The sequence below is a fragment of the Ochotona princeps genome, chromosome 29 (genome assembly GCF_030435755.1).
Source record: "Ochotona princeps isolate mOchPri1 chromosome 29, mOchPri1.hap1, whole genome shotgun sequence".
NCBI classification, from domain to species: domain Eukaryota; kingdom Metazoa; phylum Chordata; class Mammalia; order Lagomorpha; family Ochotonidae; genus Ochotona; species Ochotona princeps.
This window is the reverse complement of record NC_080860.1, coordinates 10,677,571-10,695,350: the sequence shown is the minus strand read 5'-3', so window position 1 is coordinate 10,695,350 and position 17,780 is coordinate 10,677,571. Positions and strand designations below refer to the sequence as shown.

Here is a 17,780-nt window from a genome sequence, read left to right as displayed (position 1 = left end):
TGGGAAACTTGGAAGAAGCTCCTGGCTCCTGGTTTAGGATGAACTGTGGTTAATGAACGCTCTGGGAGAGCTTTTCCTGGAGAGAGAGGTGTCCCTGGAGAAAGGACTCCTTTCCATGTGAAATGTGTCTGCTCCGATGAACTTCGTACAGTGCTAAGCTGATCTGAAGCCAGGAGCCTCTCCCAGGTCTCATGGGGGTCCAGGGATCCAAGCACTTGAGCCATCCTCCTCCCGGCCATCTGCAGGGAGCTGGATTGAAGTACAACAGCCGGGACATGAACTGGTGTTCATGTGGGATGCCGGAGCCAGAGGCAGAAGCTCAGCCTACCTGTATCACAGCACTGGCTCCTACGTATTTCTGTTAATGCTTAGAGGGAAAGAACATGATCTGAGGTTTTTTACAGTGAGTTGAGAATAGTAAATCTTCTTCTGGAATCTCTGCAGGTCCAAGAGATGTAGATTGTCCCTGTGTGGTTTGTGAGACTTCTGCAAAGCCACAGATGGTACTGATTGAAGCAAGAATTTCTTGTGGAGTGGAAATGTCTAGTTCACTCTTGTCAGCTACCTTCAGCATGGACTGAACTCATACCCTGATTAAAAGTGGACTGTGCCCTCATATATCAAGTTACATGTTGGCCACATTGCTTGTCTTGATTTCAGATCGAGCCATAGATTCGCTGTAACTTAATCTCTTCAGCCTGAGCTAATTCATTCTTTTGTTTCATTTCTTAAAAGATTTGTTTTTATTTGAAAAGCAGTTTTATAGAGAAAGAGGTTCACTGGTTTTATTCCCTAAATGGCCACATTGGCTAGAACTTGGTCAGCCTGAGACCAGGAGCCAGAAGCCTCCTCCCATGTGGGTACAGGGGCCCAAGCATTTGGGGCATATTCTGCAGCTTTCCCAGGCATATCAATAGGGAGCTGGACAGAAATGGAGCAGCTGGGACACAAACTGGCACCCATAAGAGATACTGGCACTGGAGTCAGAGGCTTAATATACTACGCCATGGTGCTGGCCCCTAGTTTTCTTTTAAAATAAACTTGAGGTGAGGCTGGTGCAGTGGCTCTACATTCTAATCACCTGCCTTACAGTATCTGTATCCCACCCATATGGATGTCGGCTTAAGTCCCAGCTGTTCTACTTCTGGTCCAGCTCCCTGTTGAACACTGAGAAAGTAGTAGAGGTGAGTCAAGCCCTTGGGCTCCTGCACCCCCCTGGGAGGCCCAGAAGAAGCTACTGGTTTTGCATTGGCTCAGCCCTGGCCATTGCGACCATTTGGAAAGTGAGCCAACGGATGGAAGATGGTTCTTCGTTTCTGCTCTCTAAATCTGCGTTTCAAAAATGAATGAATGAATCTTTAACAAATTGTAGGATAGTCTTTTGGATTCACATCATGTCATTCTCAAGAATAAGATACTTTTATTGTAAAATGATCTGATGTTCTTATTTAGTAGTTAGGAAAACATGGGCTTAGTGATAGTTTAAACTGGTTCCTGCTGTTTTTTTTGTGTGTTTTTTTTTTTTTTTCTAATTTATTTACTTATTTGAAAGGCAGGATTACCGAGAGTGAGAGAGGGCAAGCTTCCTTCTACTCCCCAAATGGCCACGGTGGCCAATCCAAAGCAGGTAGCTTCTTCCCGCTCTCCTTCGCGAGTGCAGGGGCCTGGGACTCGAGCCATCCTCTGCTGCCATCCTCCCTGCTTGGCAGGGAGCTGGATGGGAAGCGGGGCTGCCGGGACTTAGGCCAGTGGTAGGCCAGCAGATGGTGGCTTTACCTGCTTTGTCATGGTGTCAGTCCCTTTTTTTCTTGCTCTTTAGTGGTTTTAGTTCATAGGTCAACAGACCAGCTCTGGTTTGGGAATTTGGGTCCAAAGACCATCTGGTTTGGGGCAAAGTGCCAGATAGAAATGGATAGGCTTTACGTTGGTTCCGTGTGCCTTAACCAGCCATGTGATACTGGGCATCTCACTTAACCTTTCTGTTTCCTTATCTGTGAAATGGGTGGTTGCACTATTGAATTATGGTTGTAGGATTTTTAAAAAATATTTATTTATTTTTATTGGAAAGTCAGATATACAGAGAGGAGGAGAGACAGAGACAGGAAGATCTTCTGTCCGTTGATTCACTCCCCAAGTGGCCACAACGGCCGGAGCTGCACCAATGCAAAGCCAGGAGCCTCTTCTGGGTCTCCCACGTGGGTGCAGGAATTCAAGGCTTTGGGCAGTCCTCGACTGCTTTCCCAGGCCACAAGCAGGGAGCTGGATGGGAAGCGGGGCTGCTGGGATTAGAACCGGTGCCCATATGGAATCCAGGCACATGTGAGGACTTCAGCTGCTAGACTACCTCGCTGGGCCCTGGTTGTAGAATTTAAGCCCTGGAATCTAACTGCACTTCTTTGAGATATTTGCTGTAATACCTGAACCGTTTTGGTCAACCGGCTCATGCTTGGGTGGATTATTTCTTTGTCCGGTAATCTTGTCACCTGCACAGCTCAGGGTATTCCTCAAGGTGCTTGTCCTCTTCCCACAGGTGATACACTTCTGCAGGCGCTGGACTTGGTGCCCTTGCTCATCCAGACAGTGGAGAAGGCAGCCTCCCAAAGCACTCAGGTTCCCACGGTCACCGAGGGCGTTGCCGCAGCCCTGCTGCTCTCCAAGCTCTCAGTCGCTGACGCACAAGCAGGTGAGGGTAGTGCTTGGAAGGAGTGCCATGATGTGTTGGAGCAGCCCGGGTCTTCCCACACAGGCTCAGCCACTCGTCTGTTGGAATGAGTCTCAGGGCGTTGAGCTAAAACACTTGTCACTGTCCTTGCTCTGGTGCTGTGCTGCCCTGGGCTGGGTATGTATAGATGACATGTAGATAACCTGGCCTCAGGATTGGGACTTTGTTTTTATTGGTTAGTTGCTCGTAAGGTACAAAAATCAAAAAGTATAGCAGGGTGTAGCATGAAATTTCCCCTTAGTCCTGTCCTCCAGTCACTGTGTTCATCTCCTTGGATAATTGTGTCCGTTACCTGTCTAGTGATATTCGGTGTATAAAGAAGCACAGTGGATTACATGAGGGGCCTTCAAAAAGTGCATGGACAGTAGGGATTGTGAGAAAAGCTGCTGGAAGTCATTTAACTCCGAAATAGGGCTGTTTTTTGTTTCTATTTTTCTATGAATTATTGATATATCCTTATATGAAACATATTATATACTGACGATATCTTTAAAATGGCTCCAAAATGTGTGTAACAAAAAGAACTTTCCTCTGCTTTTTTGTGTAACGTTCCCTGTGTTCTTCAGTCCATTTTATAGCCTTTGCATGTGGATGTACTTTGAACTTGTTCTTGTGCTGGAAATGAAGTCGGTGCTTTCATGTTATTTTGTGCTCACTGTATATATGCCCCTGCCCTGGTCTGTGGGTGTACAGAGCTGAGCATGACTTCGCTTCAGGAAGCGTCAGAGTGTGAGGAGATGCAGTTATATCCATGACTTAGGCAATATAGTGGAGTTAGAGCAATTTTTACTTTTATTTATTTGTTTGTTTTGGGAGAATCAGAGACAGAGAAAGAACTCCAGTCCATTGGTTTACTCCACCAATGCCTTCAGTACTCGCGGTTGGGCCTAGGGCTACAATAGGGCCAAGAACTCAGTCAGGGTCTCCTATCTGAGTGACAGGGTCTCAGTTGCTTGAACCATTACCTTCTGCCTCCCTGGGTCTGTATTAGCATAAAGCTGGAGTTGTGAATGAGACCCAGGCACTTCAGTAAGGGACATGGGTGTTTTAACTGGTGTCTTAACCACTAGACCAATGCCTGACCCAATTTAGAGTAGTTTTGAAGGGGTAATTGCTTTTAGTTTGGGGCGATGAGGGGAGAAGCATTTGAACCAGGCCTCTGAAAGCTGGGAAGGATTTCACTAGCGTGAAAGACCTGACCTAGAGTGAGTCCCTTGCATGGAAGGGCTGGGACAGCGTCAGTGTGCAAACCTCAGAATGTCCACCTTGGTATTTGCAGTGGGTGGGAATTCCAGTTGAGGAGGAGCTTGCATAGGCTCCTGCAAGGAGGGAGCAGGGAACCACTAGAGGTTTTCATTCAGGACATGATACTAAAGGCCTGAGGTTAGTGTACAAAACAGGAGAGCAGTGAGTCTAGGAATGCCTCCTCCCCGTGGGGGGACTCTGCCTGGCTCTTTGGAGGGTGTGCTAGCAAAGCTTGCCCCAGCTGCCTCAGGATGGAAGGGACATGGGGAACTGTGGAGTGAGATGACCTCTTATTTTCTTCCAGAGACCAGACTGAGCAGTCTCTGGCAGCTGATTGTGGATGACAAGAAGCAGATTTTCACGTCTGAGAAATTCCTGCTTATGGCTTCAGAGGATGGTGAGTTCTTGTCCCCTTAGTTAAATATGAGCTTGGGGCCACATCGGGAAAAGGCCTTCGGAGAGGACCCTTCCCCAACCGTTGTCTGATCTGTGAGCTCTGCCAAGCATTGACCTGGCTCACAGTTTGTCATAGGAATAGATTTCAGTCTTGCAGGGGTGGACAAGGTTAGGGAATAGTGGGGAACTTGGGAAATTTTTGGAGACAGATCAGTGGTGCCTGAGGGTCTGTGATTATAGCTGATTGGCTAATTGGTGCTGTGGTTATAGAGACAAGCTGAGAAACTGCTAGGGTATGGCATCCTCTGTGAAGAGACAGAAAAAACTACTGGTCTCCCTCCTGGCAGGAAAGGAACAGTTGATCTTTAAGTGTATCTTTTAAATTCTATGTTGCCTTAGGGGTGTCTGGCGCTAATTGGTGATTTGAAAAATCTCTTGACTCACAAATCACAACAACCAGTTAAGGAACAGATCTGTTAGTCACTCCCTGGTTTTGCTGGTTCTTTGCTTTTTATTTTTTTATTTTTAAGTTTCTATTTGAGAGTCAGAGAAGAGAGGTGACGGGGCGGGGGCAGTGCTGTGGTTCTTCCTGTTAATCAACTACCTGCAGTGCCAGTATCCCATATGGACACCAGTTGAAGTTGTGGCTGCTCGATTCCCAATTCAGCTCCCTGCCGTATGCATGGGAAAGCAGGGGAAGAGGACCAGGATTCTTGGGCCCCTGCTGCCTGGGCACAGGGGAGACCGGGAAGAAGCTCTCTCCTGGCCTTGGGCGTTATGCAGCCCCAGCCATTGTGGCCATTTGGAGAGTGAACCAACAGGTGGAACATGCTTTTTTTTCTCTGTCTCTTTTTCTGTCTATATGTCTGCCTTTTTTTTTTTTTTTTTTTTTTTTTGCAAAGTCAGATATACAGAGAGGAGGAGAGACGGGAAGATCTTCCGTCCACTGATTCATTCCCCAAGTGAGCCGCAATGGCTAGTGCTATGCCGATCCGAAGCAGGGAACCAGGAACTTCTTCTGGGCCTCCCACATGGGTGCAGGGTCCCAAAGCTTTGGGCCGTCCTCGACTGCTTTCCCAGGCCACAAGCAGGGAGCTGGATGGGAAGTGGAGCTGCCGGGATTAGAACCAGCACCCATATGGGATGCCGGGGCGTTCAAGGCAAGGACTTTAGCCACTAGGCCACGCCACCGGGCCCTATATGTCTGCCTTTTAAATGAATAAAATAGTTCTTACTATGTTTACTTTTATTATTTTTTTAAGATTTATTTTTTATTGGAAAAGCAGATTTTACAGAGAGGAGAGACGCAGAGAAACATTTTCCATCTGCTGGTTCATTCTCCATGTCATCCGAATGGCCGGAGTTGAGCTGAACTGAAGCCAGGAACTTCTTTCGGGTCTCCCACATGGGTACAGGGTCCCAAGGCTTTGGGCCGTCCTCTCCTGCCATTCCAGGCCATAGCCAGGGAGCTGGAAGGGAAGTGGAGCAGCTGGGATATAAACTGGCACCCATATGGAATCCTAGTGGATACAAAGCCAAGATATAGCCATAGGCTATGGCGCTGGGCCCCAAATATTTATTCTTTAAGATTTTATTTGTTTGAAAAGCTGAGTTATAGGGGCGAGATGGAGATCGTCCATCCGCCGGTTCACACCTCAAATGGCCACAGTAGCCTGGCCTGTGCAAGACTGAAGCCAGGAGCCAGAAACCTCATGTGGATCTCCCATGTGGGCATGGAGGCCCAACGACTTGAACAGTCATCTACTGCTTACCCAGATGGCTTAAGAGGGGCTAAACTGGAGTTGGAGCAGCTGGGAATTGAACTGGAATTTCAGGTAGTGACTTAACCTGTTGCACCACAATGCCACTCTTTTTTTATAAAAAGATAGGAGGGGGCCCGGCGTGATAGCCTAGCAGCCAAAGTCCTTGCCTTGAACGCATAAGGATCCCATAAGGGCACCGATTCTAATCCCGGCAGCCCCACTTCCCATTCAGCTCCCTGCTCTGTGGCCTGGGAAAGCAGTTGAGGATGGCCCAAAGCCTTGGGTTCCTGGAGACCCAGAAGAGCTCCTGGCTCCTGGCTTTGAATTGGCTCAGCTCTGGCTGTTGCGGCCACTTGGGGAGTGAATCATCGGATGAAAGATCTTCCTCTCTGTCTCTCCTCCTCGTTGTATATCTGATTTTCCAATAAAAATAAATAAATTATTACAAAAAAGATAGAACGAAGAGATGATGGTCCGTTCTGGTTCACTCCTCAAATGGCTGCAATGGGCAGGACTGGAACTGACCTAAGCTGGGAAGAGGTACCGTGTGTGTGGTAGGAATTCGACAACCTGGGCCATCCCCAGGGCCTCCCAGGGTCTGCATTGGCGGAAAGCTGCAGTCAGGAGCTGAGAATTGAACTCAAACACTCTGTTTTGGGATGTGAGCATCTTAACTGCTCGGCTCAATGCTCACGACTGTACTTCTTTAAAAAATTATGTATCTATACCCTTCAGTTTTATTGGAAAGAGAAAGAGGGAGAACTTCATTTGGTATTTCTCTCCACAAAGGCCAAGCCAAAGCGAGGAGCATGAAGCTCAGTCTAGGTCTTCCACATCTGAGCCACCACTATTGTCTCACAGAGCTCATGTTAGCCGGGAACAGTGTTAGGACCAGTGTCGTGGTACAGTGGGTGAAGCCTCTGCTTGCAAAGCTGGCATCTCCTATTGGAGTGCATTTTCAAGTCCTGCCTGCTGCTCTTGTAATCCGGGTGCCTTCTGGTATCTCTGGGATAACAGCAGAAGATGGACGCTTCCCTCCATCTTGGGATACCCAGATGGAATTCAGTGCTTCTTGGCTTTATCCTGGCCCAGTGTTCATTGTGGTGAATATTTAGGGAGTGACGCAGGAAATGGAGGACCCATGTCTGTCCCTCTTTCACCCTGCTTTTAAAATCTGTCAATCAATTTAAAAAGAAAAGTGAAATGAGGAACAGAGGTAGAACTAAAACCAGACGCTGATTAGGTGGCGTCTTAACTGTTAACCAAATACCTGCTCTTCTGATTTTTAATTAGAAAACATGTGCTTTCCTTATTCCAGAAATACCTGTGTCTATAATAAACAGAAAAAGGAAATACAGGTGAATTGTAATTTCATATCCAATATTAATCACACATTTTGGCATTACTTTTGCAGTACATTGCAGTTCTGTGTGTGTACACACTTGCGCCCTAGCCTGTCTTAAACCCCCTGCTCTGTTCCTTTCCCTCCCAGCTTTGTGCACCGTGTTGCAGCTCACAGAGAGACTTCTTCTCGACCACCCGCATAGACTGACCGGCAACAGCGTCCAGTACGTGAAGCATGCTTACCCTGTCTCTTGGGCCGAACAAGGCAAACCCTGATGGGAGCCGGAGAACTGGCTGCTCAGAAGGCGGTGGGGATCAGGGCACGAGGGAGGAAGGGGAACTGGCTGTAGAAAACCCTGCTCTGCAGCCTGCCCCAAGATCACTGTCCCTGTGTTTGCAGGCAGTACCACCGGGCCCTGGTGGCCGTGCTCCTGAGCCGGACCTGGAATGTGCGCAGGCAAGCGCAGCAGACTGTCCGGAAGCTGCTCTCCTCCCTCGGGGGCTTTAAGCTGGCTCACGGACTGCTGGAGGAGATGCAGGCTGTCCTGAGCTCTCACAAGGTAAAGGGGTCTAGGCTCCAGGGCCGCGCCTCGCGGGCCTGCTTGGGCCACCAGCTTAGCCCTGTATGGTGGTTTTGCTTTGTTTTGCTTTTTGAGGGCTTTCTCCTAGGCTGTTCTCTCTGACTCAGACTCGTCCTCCCTGTCCTTTAGCACTGATGATACCTGTATATGTAATTCCTTTTCATGGATTCTTTTTCCTCTTCCACTGGCTTTAGACCTGTAACTCAACCTTTTGGCTCTGAGTAATTGAAAAAACTTGATGTGTTTAAAGCATTGTCTTACCCAGTGTCCCTTTTGATAGATGGGGAAAAAATGATCCCTATTTTGTATGAATTGTCCTGGGAGCTGGGAGCTGAAGTGATCTGTCCAGGGCCTCCCAGCAATGGGAGGAAGAATGAAGTCAGGAGACCCAAAGGCCTGATTGCTGCAGCACCTGCAGCTGTGTTTCAGGAGCTCCTTTCCTCCCCGTGCCTGCTTGAGGAACATGAGCCAGTGACAGACTCGCAGTCCTGGGCCAGGTGCCTGGGCCCGTTTCTGTCCTGGTGGATCTTTAGGTGTGTGGTGATAGGTGCTCCCTGCTTCCTGGCAGGTCCCAGGGCAGGTGGCCGTGCATGAGGCTTTACCCCAGCTGGGAACGCGTCTCGGTCTCCTGCTGCCTGACTTGTGCAGAGCTCGGAGCAATAGGGGCTCATGTCTTGTCTCCACATAGCTGCTGCCCTTAGATGCTCCAGTGACTGAAGCTGGGGAAGTGACTGAGACGGGCAAGGCGTACGTGTCCCCACGAGTCCTGCAGGAGGCTCTTTGTGTCATCTCTGGAGTGCCAGGGCTCAAGGGAGATGCCACCAACACCGAACAACTGGCGCGGGAGATGCTGATTATCTCCCATCACCCGTCCTTAGGTTGGTGGCTGTGGCGGGTATGGGAGAGCCAGGGCTCCGTTGGGCAGGGTGGTGGCAGGCTGGGCAGATGGCCTCAAAGAGCCTCTCTCCCCTTCAGTGGCAGTGCAGTCGGGACTGTGGCCAGCGCTTCTTGCCAGGATGAAGATTGATCCCGAAGCCTTCATCACCAGGCACCTGGATCAGATCATTCCCAGGATCACCACACAGAATCCACTTAATCAGGTGAGTGACGCGTGAGCTGATTCTGGCTTTGTGTTGGGCTGAGCTGTCCTCCCAATTTGCAGGTAGTGAGGAGTCAAGGAGCTGGTAAAGGTGATGAAATATGGGCTTGTACCCTTGGTGGTGGCAGAGAGGGCAAACTGGGTTAAGCATAAAGAGGAACTTCCTGCCTCATCGAGTTAGCAAATCCAAGTGTGTGACTGATGCTGCCCTAGTGATGTCCGCCATGTCTCTCTTACTCTATCTTATCCCCTCGGCTCTGCTTTCCATGGGGTGGGTTCCATCCTCAGTCTGTCCCTTCCTGGTAGTAGGACAGCTGTTGGAGCTCCGCGTTTCCACCTGTGCCCCACTAGCTGCACTGGGGAAAGCGTAATAATGTTAACTGGCAGGGGTCTCACTGCTCCTGGTTGGAGAATGAGTGTGAAGAGTATGTCCTTCAAAATCAGGAGTGAACGCTCGCCAAGTGGGGGAGTTGTGACTGCAGCCATCCGCCCCACCTGGCACTTAGGCATGTTGGAGAATTTCAGTGCCAGCCCCAGCCCTCACCTGAGTCTGGTTTCTCTGGCAGTCTTCCATGAACGCCATGGGCTCCCTTTCCATCCTGTCCCCGGATCGTGTCCTGCCACACCTCATCAGCACCATCACTGCCTCCGTGCAGAATCCAGCGTTCTGTCTGGTGACGCGGGAGGAGTTTGCCATCATGCAGACCCCTGCCGGGGAGCTGTACGACAAATCCATCATCCAGAGGTGAGTTCCTCCTGGTGGATTCACGTGCTGCTTGTCGCCAAGCCCCGGCTTCTTGCTTGTGAGGTGGAGACATGCCTTTGTCGGGTGGTTGTGAGGGGCAGATGAGTGCCTCCTGCCCTCCTGGCCTGGTGCTCAGGTTCTGGGCACTGGAGTGCCTCACTTGAGGCACTTGGCTGGTGCACTGCTTGAAAAAGCTAACTGGGATTTCCTGACCGTGGGAGGCTGAAGGACTGGGCTGCTCTTTTCAGGCTGACTGATCGCCTGCTCTGGTTTCTCAGTGCCCAGCAGGACAGTATCAAAAAGGCCAATATGAAGCGAGAGAACAAAGCTTATTCCTTCAAGGAGCAGATCATTGAACTGGAGCTGAAGGAGGTGCGTATGAGGAGGCGTCTCCCGCGAGGAGCCTGCTGAGCTTGGAGGCTGAGTGCTACTACACAGACTGCTCTCTTAGATCAAGTTTTTATTTCTTGAATATATTAGAAAGCCCTCCTTGGGAACGAATCGCTTCTTTACTGCAGCCTCCATTCTGAAGAAACCTGGTGGCTGTGCAATTTGTGGGGAAGGGGGGAACAGTTATAGGAGGCCCCATGCTGAGTTTGGGGGCCTGTGTCACCAGCTTAGCACTGGCATGGTGCTTTTCTGTGCAAGCAGGATTGTCTTGGCCTGGGAGGGGAAGTGGTCTGCTCCATGGAGATGGGATTGCTTTGCTCACTCTAACCCTTCAGGAGATAAAGAAGAAGAAAGGCATCAAAGAGGAGGTGCAGCTGACCAGTAAGCAGAAGGAGATGCTGCAGGCCCAGCTGGACAAGGAGGCGCAGATACGCAGGCGGCTGCAAGAGGTGAGTGGCTGCCACCCTGACAGGCCTCCGCTGGAAGAGCATCAGGCAGTCCAGGCCTGCTGCTCCCTGTCCTGCAGCCAGACCCTGCTGACTTGCCTTCCGCACCACTCTGCTTGCAGCTGGACGGGGAACTGGAGACTGCTCTTGGATTGTTGGACTCCATCCTGGCCAAGAACCCCTCAGCCCTGACTCAGTACATTCCGGTTTTGGTGGACTCTTTCTTACCCTTGCTGAAATCTCCGCTGGCTGCCCCCAGGATCAAGAACCCTTTCCTGGCCTTGGCTGCCTGTGTGATGCCCCCGAGACTCAAGGCTTTGGGTTAGTCTTTATTGACCATGGGGAAGGACCAGGTGGCTTGGGAGGTGGGCAGGGATGTACCTGAATGTGGGAAGCATTTGGTGACCTGAGCTGTGCCTTCACTCTGGAGGCCAGATCTTATATAGTAGGTGTCTAGTATCTTTCATTTGGCAGTTCTTTCTTTTTCTTTTTTTTTTTTTTTTTTAAGTGAAAAACAGTTATTTTATGTATATTATTTGAAAGGCAAACAGAGATCACCCATCTTCTGGTTCATTCCCCAGATGTCTGCAGCAGCCAAGGCTGAGCTAAAGCAAAGAACTCAATCTAGAGCCATGCTACCCATGTTGATGGCAGGACGCCAGGTGTTTGAGCCATTGCCTGCTGTCTCCCAGGGTGCCCATCAGTAGGATGGAGCCGGGATTTGAACCCAGGCACACTGATAAGGGATGTGAGTGTCCCAAGTGGCAACTTAACAGCTGTGCCAGATACCTGCCCCATTTACAGTTTCCTGAGTGTCCACAGGGGAAGTTCTCTGCCCACATACACTTGGGTGCTATCATGAACTGGGATGAGAAACTAGTGAAGACATTTTGGTAGCATAGAAGAAATTAAGCCAAAGGGGACCAGGCTCCTTTGCTGTACTCTGAGTCCCTTTTTGTGCCTGAGCCAGATCTTGTGTCTTTTTTTTTTAAGTTTTATTTATTATTATTGGAAAGTCAGACTTACAGAGAAAAGAAAAAGCAGAGAGAAAGATGTTTCATCTGCTGGTTTATTCCCCAAGTGGCCGCAATGGCTGGAGCTGAGCTGATCTGAAGCCAGGAGCCAAGAGCCCCTTCCAGGTCTCCCATGTGGGTGCAGGGTCTCAAGGCTTTGGACCATCCTCAATTGCTATCCCAGGCTACAGACTGGGAGCTGGATGGGAAGTGGAGCAGCTGGAGTAGGAACCGGTGCCCATATGGGATCCTGGCACATTAAAGGCGAGGACTTTGGCTACTAGGCTAACTGCCGGGCCCAGATCTGTTTGAGTCTCCCCCCTCTGGGTTTCCTCTCTGTGTCACAGGCACTTTGGTGAGCCATGTGACGCTGCGCCTGCTGAAGCCAGAGTGTGCTCTTGATAAGTCCTGGTGCCAGGAAGACCTGCCAGTGGCTGTGAAGAGGGCCGTGACTCTGCTGCATACCCACACCACCCCCAGCAGGATGGGCAAGGGCGAGCCAGGTAAGGGATGGGACAGGACACAGGGTGGTCCACCCTGTAGCATCTCAAGGGGGCTTCCTGAGTCCATGTTTTTAGGCCCTCCCCTCCTCTCCGATTTAAGTTTCATCAACTGGAAAATGGATGGACTGGAATAGATGAAAGGTTTTGAGTGGAGACTTGGTATTCTTTGAGTTGCTATGATCCCGTTTACCTTTTGCGTGTGGTGTCCCCTTCTGTTTTCCCTCAGGGCAGGGTTTAGGGCAGGGTTTAGGGCAGGAGCAGGATTCTCTTTATTTGGCTTGAGTCAGCAGCTGTCATCTTTGTGGCCCTGTGTGTGTGCCGGCTGTGCAGAGGCCTCAGCTGTGGCGCTGCCCTGCCTGTGGGATCACCCCCACTTCCTGCTCCCTCCTACAGGTGCTGCGCCCTTGTCCGCACCAGCCTTCTCCTTAGTCTTCCCGTTGCTGAAGATGGTGCTGACTGAGATGCCCCACCACAGTGAGGAGGACGAGGAGCGAATGGCCCAGATTCTTCAGATCCTCACCGTGCACTCCCAGCTGAGGGCCTCCCCTGGCACCCCGCCTGGCCGTGTGGATGAGGTTGGCAGGGGAGTTCTGCTCTGCCCATGGTTGAGGGGGTTCAGGGAGGCAGGACTTCGGAGACCTGCTGCGCTCTAGAATTTCTGTGGGGAAGTGCAAAGTGTGATTCATATACCTATAGTTGCTACACATGTTGTACGGCATGGTTTCAGTGCAGAAGAAGCTCCTGCTGTTTCTTAGGATGGGACTGCAGAGATGAGTCAGTGAGTGTGGACCTGGTCACACGAGTTCCTACACCATGCTTCATTCATCTCTCCTGTGTCTGACTTCACATGTTGAGCAGCACTGCATGTGCCCTGTGTGTGCCCTGGCACGCCTGGTGTGAACAGTTTTGTAGCACAGGTCTTGGGAGTGGGAGAGCTAGGTCATGGGGCTTGTTCTGATTTGTTCTAAGAGTTTCCTTTTCTCTAAAGAGAAATATCTGTGTGTAAAGCCGAGTACCTCTTCAACTGTGTAGGATCCACTCTTTCACTCCCGCTGACTTTCAAGTACACCACAGAGTGTATTTGGTGTTAGTTCCTGAAGATCACAGTTGATTGGGATTAGTATACTTGACTCTGTTGGAAAATGAATGAACCTTCTACACTGAAGTCAATTTTGTGGCCCAGAATGTTCTTTGGGGAAGAGGATACCACTTGACTGTTCATCAGGCTTGGTTACAGACCTTCCCCACAACTTTATCCTGATTTTTCTACTGTTCTGACCTAGAATGGCCCGGAATTGCTGCCTCGAGTGGCCATGCTGCGTCTCCTGACGTGGGTGATCGGGACAGGCTCCCCCCGCCTTCAGGTGAGCTGCTTTTCAGTTGGCTCTTGCTGTGACTCAGGACCCTGAGCCCAGGTTACGTGCCTCTCTGAGCTCCCACTGTCGGATTTGGGCAGAAGAGCTGCTTTTGAGAGCCAGCCTGCACATTCTTGGCTAGTGAAGGGCTTTGTTGGAGACCCCTGAGTGGGAGCTGGGGTCCTAGCACTAGATGAGCTTTTGAGGGGTGGGTGTTCAGTGTTCAGATCTCCTGCAACCTGTTGACTGACTGCAATTATAAATCTTTTGCCAACCCATATAAAGCCAGAAGGTTGTTGTCTTCTTTAGGTCCTGGCAGCAGACACCCTGACCACCCTGTGTGCCAGCAGCAGCGGCGAGGAGGGCTGTGCCTTTGCAGAGCAAGAGGAGGTGGACGTGCTGCTCAGTGCCTTGCAGTCCCCATGTGCCAGCGTGCGGGAGACTTCACTCCGGGTGTGTGTCCACTCTCCGTGGGGGCTCGGGCACTCTGTGCTAGTGCAGACTTGCGTGTTCAGGATTCAGGAGGATGGCCCTCACTCTCATGGGAAGGGTTGGAGACATGGAGATGACAGGAGTGATTCAAGGTCCCAAGACTCAGTAAACTAAGCACTTGTCATGGTATATTAATGTCTGTTTCTTCCCTTACCTATTTTTTAAAGCTAGAATAGAGATCTTGGCACTTTTTTAGACAAACCTGGTAAGATCAGATAACCTAACCAACCTACTGCTTTGTGGCTTTGGACCACACCTGAAGCATCCCCTTGGAATGAAAAAGCATTGGTTGATCAGTGTTGATCTGTAGCTTTTTGCTGTGGCTGCGTGACTGGTTACTAGTAAAAATATGAAAAGTTATGGACAGCAATATGACAAGTTTTCCCCCAAAATTTATTCAACAAAGGGATTGTACTTTAGTATATATATTGCCGAAGCGAGCACGAAGAGACTGTACTTTTTCTGAAGTTTTGTCTATCTTATTTATTTAAATTTTTAAAAAGTACTTATTTATTTATTTGGAAGGCAGAGAGATCTTCTGCCTTAATGTCCAAATGTGATCAATATCTGGGGCGGAGCCAGGGCAGAGCCTGGAGCCTGGAACTCTCTAGGTCTCCACATAAGCACTTGGCCCAGGCGTGTTACCATGTTATCTGAAGAAGAGCAACCAGGGCTGGAGCTCGTATATGGGCTGCTGTTGCTGGGTCATAGGCAATGACTTATTCCATTATGCCGCAATGCTGCGTCCGTAGAATTAATTTTTACATTAAAAAAAATTGTGCGATCACACAGTCTCAGTGTATAAAAACAAAGGCATTTGGGGAGACCCTAAGCAGGCAGCAAATTGAGCTGATTGACAGCAGTGCCTGGACCAGTGCTATCTGCTGACATTGTCTGTAGTGATTGTAAGACATTTTGTATCTGTGCTTGTCACGTGTGGCTGTGGTGTACTTGAGATGTGCTGGCAGTATTGAGGAAACGAGGGTTTGATTTTTTTATTGGTTTAAGTTTAAATATAGTCACAATGAGCTCGTGGCTCATAGTGCAGCCTTGAGAGTGGTGAGGAGGTGGAAGAGAAACTAAAGGGTCCTGCCTCACATAGAAAATCTCCCCCTTCCTAGGGGCTGATGGAACTGCACATGGTGTTGCCAGCACCTGATACTGACGAGAAGAATGGCTTGAACCTTCTGCGGAGGCTCTGGGTGGTCAGGTTTGACAAGGAGGAGGACATCAGGAAGCTGGCTGAGAGGTGAGAGCCAGGAGGAGGAGGCTGCTCTGTCTTCCCCCCCCTGTTGGGAATTAACCAGATGCAGTGTGACTGGGGTCAGTGAGAAGGTCTGGGGGTTAGAATGGGCAGCAGATGTGCTGTGATTCCTTCCTTGAGCTGTACCCACCTTTGCCTGCCACAGGTTGTGGTCGACCATGAACCTCAATCTGCAGCCAGACCTCTGCTCCTTGCTGATTGATGATGTAATCTATCATGAGGCAGCTGTGAGGCAGGCTGGAGCTGATGCCCTCTCTCAGGCGGTGGCATGTTACCAGCACAAGGCAGCAGAGGTGATGGGCAGGCTCATGGAGATCTACCAGGAGAAGCTCTATGTGAGTGCCCTGCTGGGTTCTGGGTGGTTGGAGCTCGGTGAAACTCTGCTCAGTCCTCTCTGCTCTGGACAGGAGTCTTGGGGCTCACAGTGGCTGTGACCACAGGTTTCCCACCTCATAGTCCCTATGCTTAGCTGTAGATCTGCTGCTCTGGGCTGGGGAAAGCACTGCAGAGGATTCATCTTGTTGTCTGTTGTAGCGGCCACCGCCAGTGCTGGATGCTTTGGGACGAGTTATTTCTGAATCTCCTCCAGATCAGTGGGAAGCCAGGTATGTAACCACTGTTTCAGTCCCGTTCCACTCTGTTCTTGGCAAGATGCAGTGGATTGGTGGGTGGGGCTGTGTGGAGACAGCGGGGCATAATGATGCCTTAAAAAGAAAAAGCAAGGCTTCCTCAAAGTTCCTGGGACCGAAGCTCAGGTACTGAGCCCTCCGTCCTCTGCCAGCTCTAAGAATGTTGGCATGATTTTTATTTTAATTTTTTTAAACCTGTTTCCTCAAGTGTGTGAAGGGCATAGTCTGTAGGTGCGGATATTTGACAGCTCTGCTTAAGACTGCATTTGGGGTGCCTGCGTTGAGTCCTGGCTCTGCTTAAGACTGCATTTGGGGTGCCTGCGTTGAGTCCTGGCTGTGCTTAAGACTCCATTTGGGGTGCCTGCATTGAGTCCTGGCTCTGCTTAAGACTGCATTTGGGGTGCCTGCGTTGAGTCCTGGCTCTGCTTAAGACTGCATTTGGGGTGCCTGCGTTGAGTCCTGGCTCTGCTTAAGACTCCATTTGGGGTGCCTGCGTTGAGTCCTGGCTCTGCTTAAGACTCCATTTGGGGTGCCTGCATTGAGTCCTGGCTCTGCTTAAGACTCCATTTGGGGTGCCTGCGTTGAGTCCTGGCTGTGCTTCCCATCCATCTCCTGACTAAAGCATACCTCGGGAGGCAGCAGGTGGCAGCTCAGGGACTGGGACTCGTGCCGTTCATGTGAGACCTGGATTGAATTTCAGGCTCCTCGCTTTGGTGTAGCCCAGGCTGGGCTGTTGCAGGCATTTGGGGCAGCGAACCAGTAGATGGAAGGTCTCTTGGTTTGTCTCTCTCAGTTTCCCTCTCCACTTTTTCAATAAATACCAAATAAGTGAGTAAAAATTTATTAGAAAAAACAAAACTCTGTAAAATGCTCAGTGATTTATTAGGTCTCTTTTCGCTCAGAGCCCACAGGAAGCATTTGGATGGTTAGGCATATGTGGATGGGTGAGTATGCGGCTGGAAGACACCTCCCAGGGCAGCCGCACAGCTCAGAGTGGTGTCAGCCTGCACTTGGTGGAGTTTGTCAGTGTTGAATGGCCTATGGGCTCGTCTTTCTTTTCCTTTTATGTTTTTGAGAGAGACTGAGAGAGAAGGGGAAAGATTTTATCTACTGGTTCACTTTCCACGTGCTTGGGAGCCAGAAATTCAGTCCAGGTCTCCCATGTGGTTGGCAGAGTTCTAAACACCTAAGCCATCAGGTACTGCTTCTCAGGGTGTACGTCAGCAGGAAGCTGGAATCAGGAGCTGAGGTAGGACTTGAACCCAAGCACTGTGATGTGACATGTGGATTTCTAGACTATTCTACCAAATGTCCACCACCCCTATTTTTTATCCTGTGTTGGACCAACTGTACATTGTGCAGTGATCAAATCAGAGTAATTAGCATGCTCATCACCTTGAACTCATCTTTTTGGTTCAATTCTTTTCTATTCCAGACCATCAGCAGCTAGGAGTAGAACAGATTTTTTGCACTGGGGATCGTCTTACTACTCTGGCTATAAAGAACAGTATACTGTGGCTTTGTAGAGTTTGTTTGCTTCTCAGTGTTTTTACATCTCTCTCTCTTTTTTTTTTTGTAAGATTATGTTTCTGAAAAGGAACGTGGACGTTCCTGTAGCTGTAGTGACTAAAGTGCTAACATTGCACATGGCGGTTTGTGTCCTGGCGGCTCCCGTTCTGCCCAGCTCCCTGCTTGTGGCCTGGGAAAGCAGTAGGGAATGGCCCACCGCCTTGGGACAAACCCTGCACCCGTGTGGGAGGCCTGGAGGAGCTCAGCTCAGCTCTGGCTGTGGT

The 17,780-nt window shown here is 50.0% G+C and overlaps 1 protein-coding gene across 1 annotated transcript in view; it reads left to right on the top strand.

Annotated features, from left to right (window-relative positions):
• Positions 1-17,780, top strand: part of GCN1 (GCN1 activator of EIF2AK4) — a 63,102-nt gene that overhangs the window by 19,293 nt on the left and 26,029 nt on the right. The window contains exons 15-31 of the mRNA XM_004591884.3: positions 2,531-2,683; positions 4,272-4,364; positions 7,619-7,694; positions 7,871-8,030; positions 8,740-8,929; positions 9,027-9,151; positions 9,717-9,895; positions 10,174-10,267; positions 10,621-10,734; positions 10,854-11,052; positions 12,092-12,247; positions 12,641-12,822; positions 13,531-13,611; positions 13,912-14,055; positions 15,216-15,343; positions 15,504-15,693; positions 15,893-15,963. Coding sequence (XP_004591941.2) covers positions 2,531-2,683; positions 4,272-4,364; positions 7,619-7,694; positions 7,871-8,030; positions 8,740-8,929; positions 9,027-9,151; positions 9,717-9,895; positions 10,174-10,267; positions 10,621-10,734; positions 10,854-11,052; positions 12,092-12,247; positions 12,641-12,822; positions 13,531-13,611; positions 13,912-14,055; positions 15,216-15,343; positions 15,504-15,693; positions 15,893-15,963 — 2,335 coding nt within the window. The remainder of the gene's footprint in view (positions 1-2,530; positions 2,684-4,271; positions 4,365-7,618; positions 7,695-7,870; positions 8,031-8,739; positions 8,930-9,026; positions 9,152-9,716; positions 9,896-10,173; positions 10,268-10,620; positions 10,735-10,853; positions 11,053-12,091; positions 12,248-12,640; positions 12,823-13,530; positions 13,612-13,911; positions 14,056-15,215; positions 15,344-15,503; positions 15,694-15,892; positions 15,964-17,780) is intronic.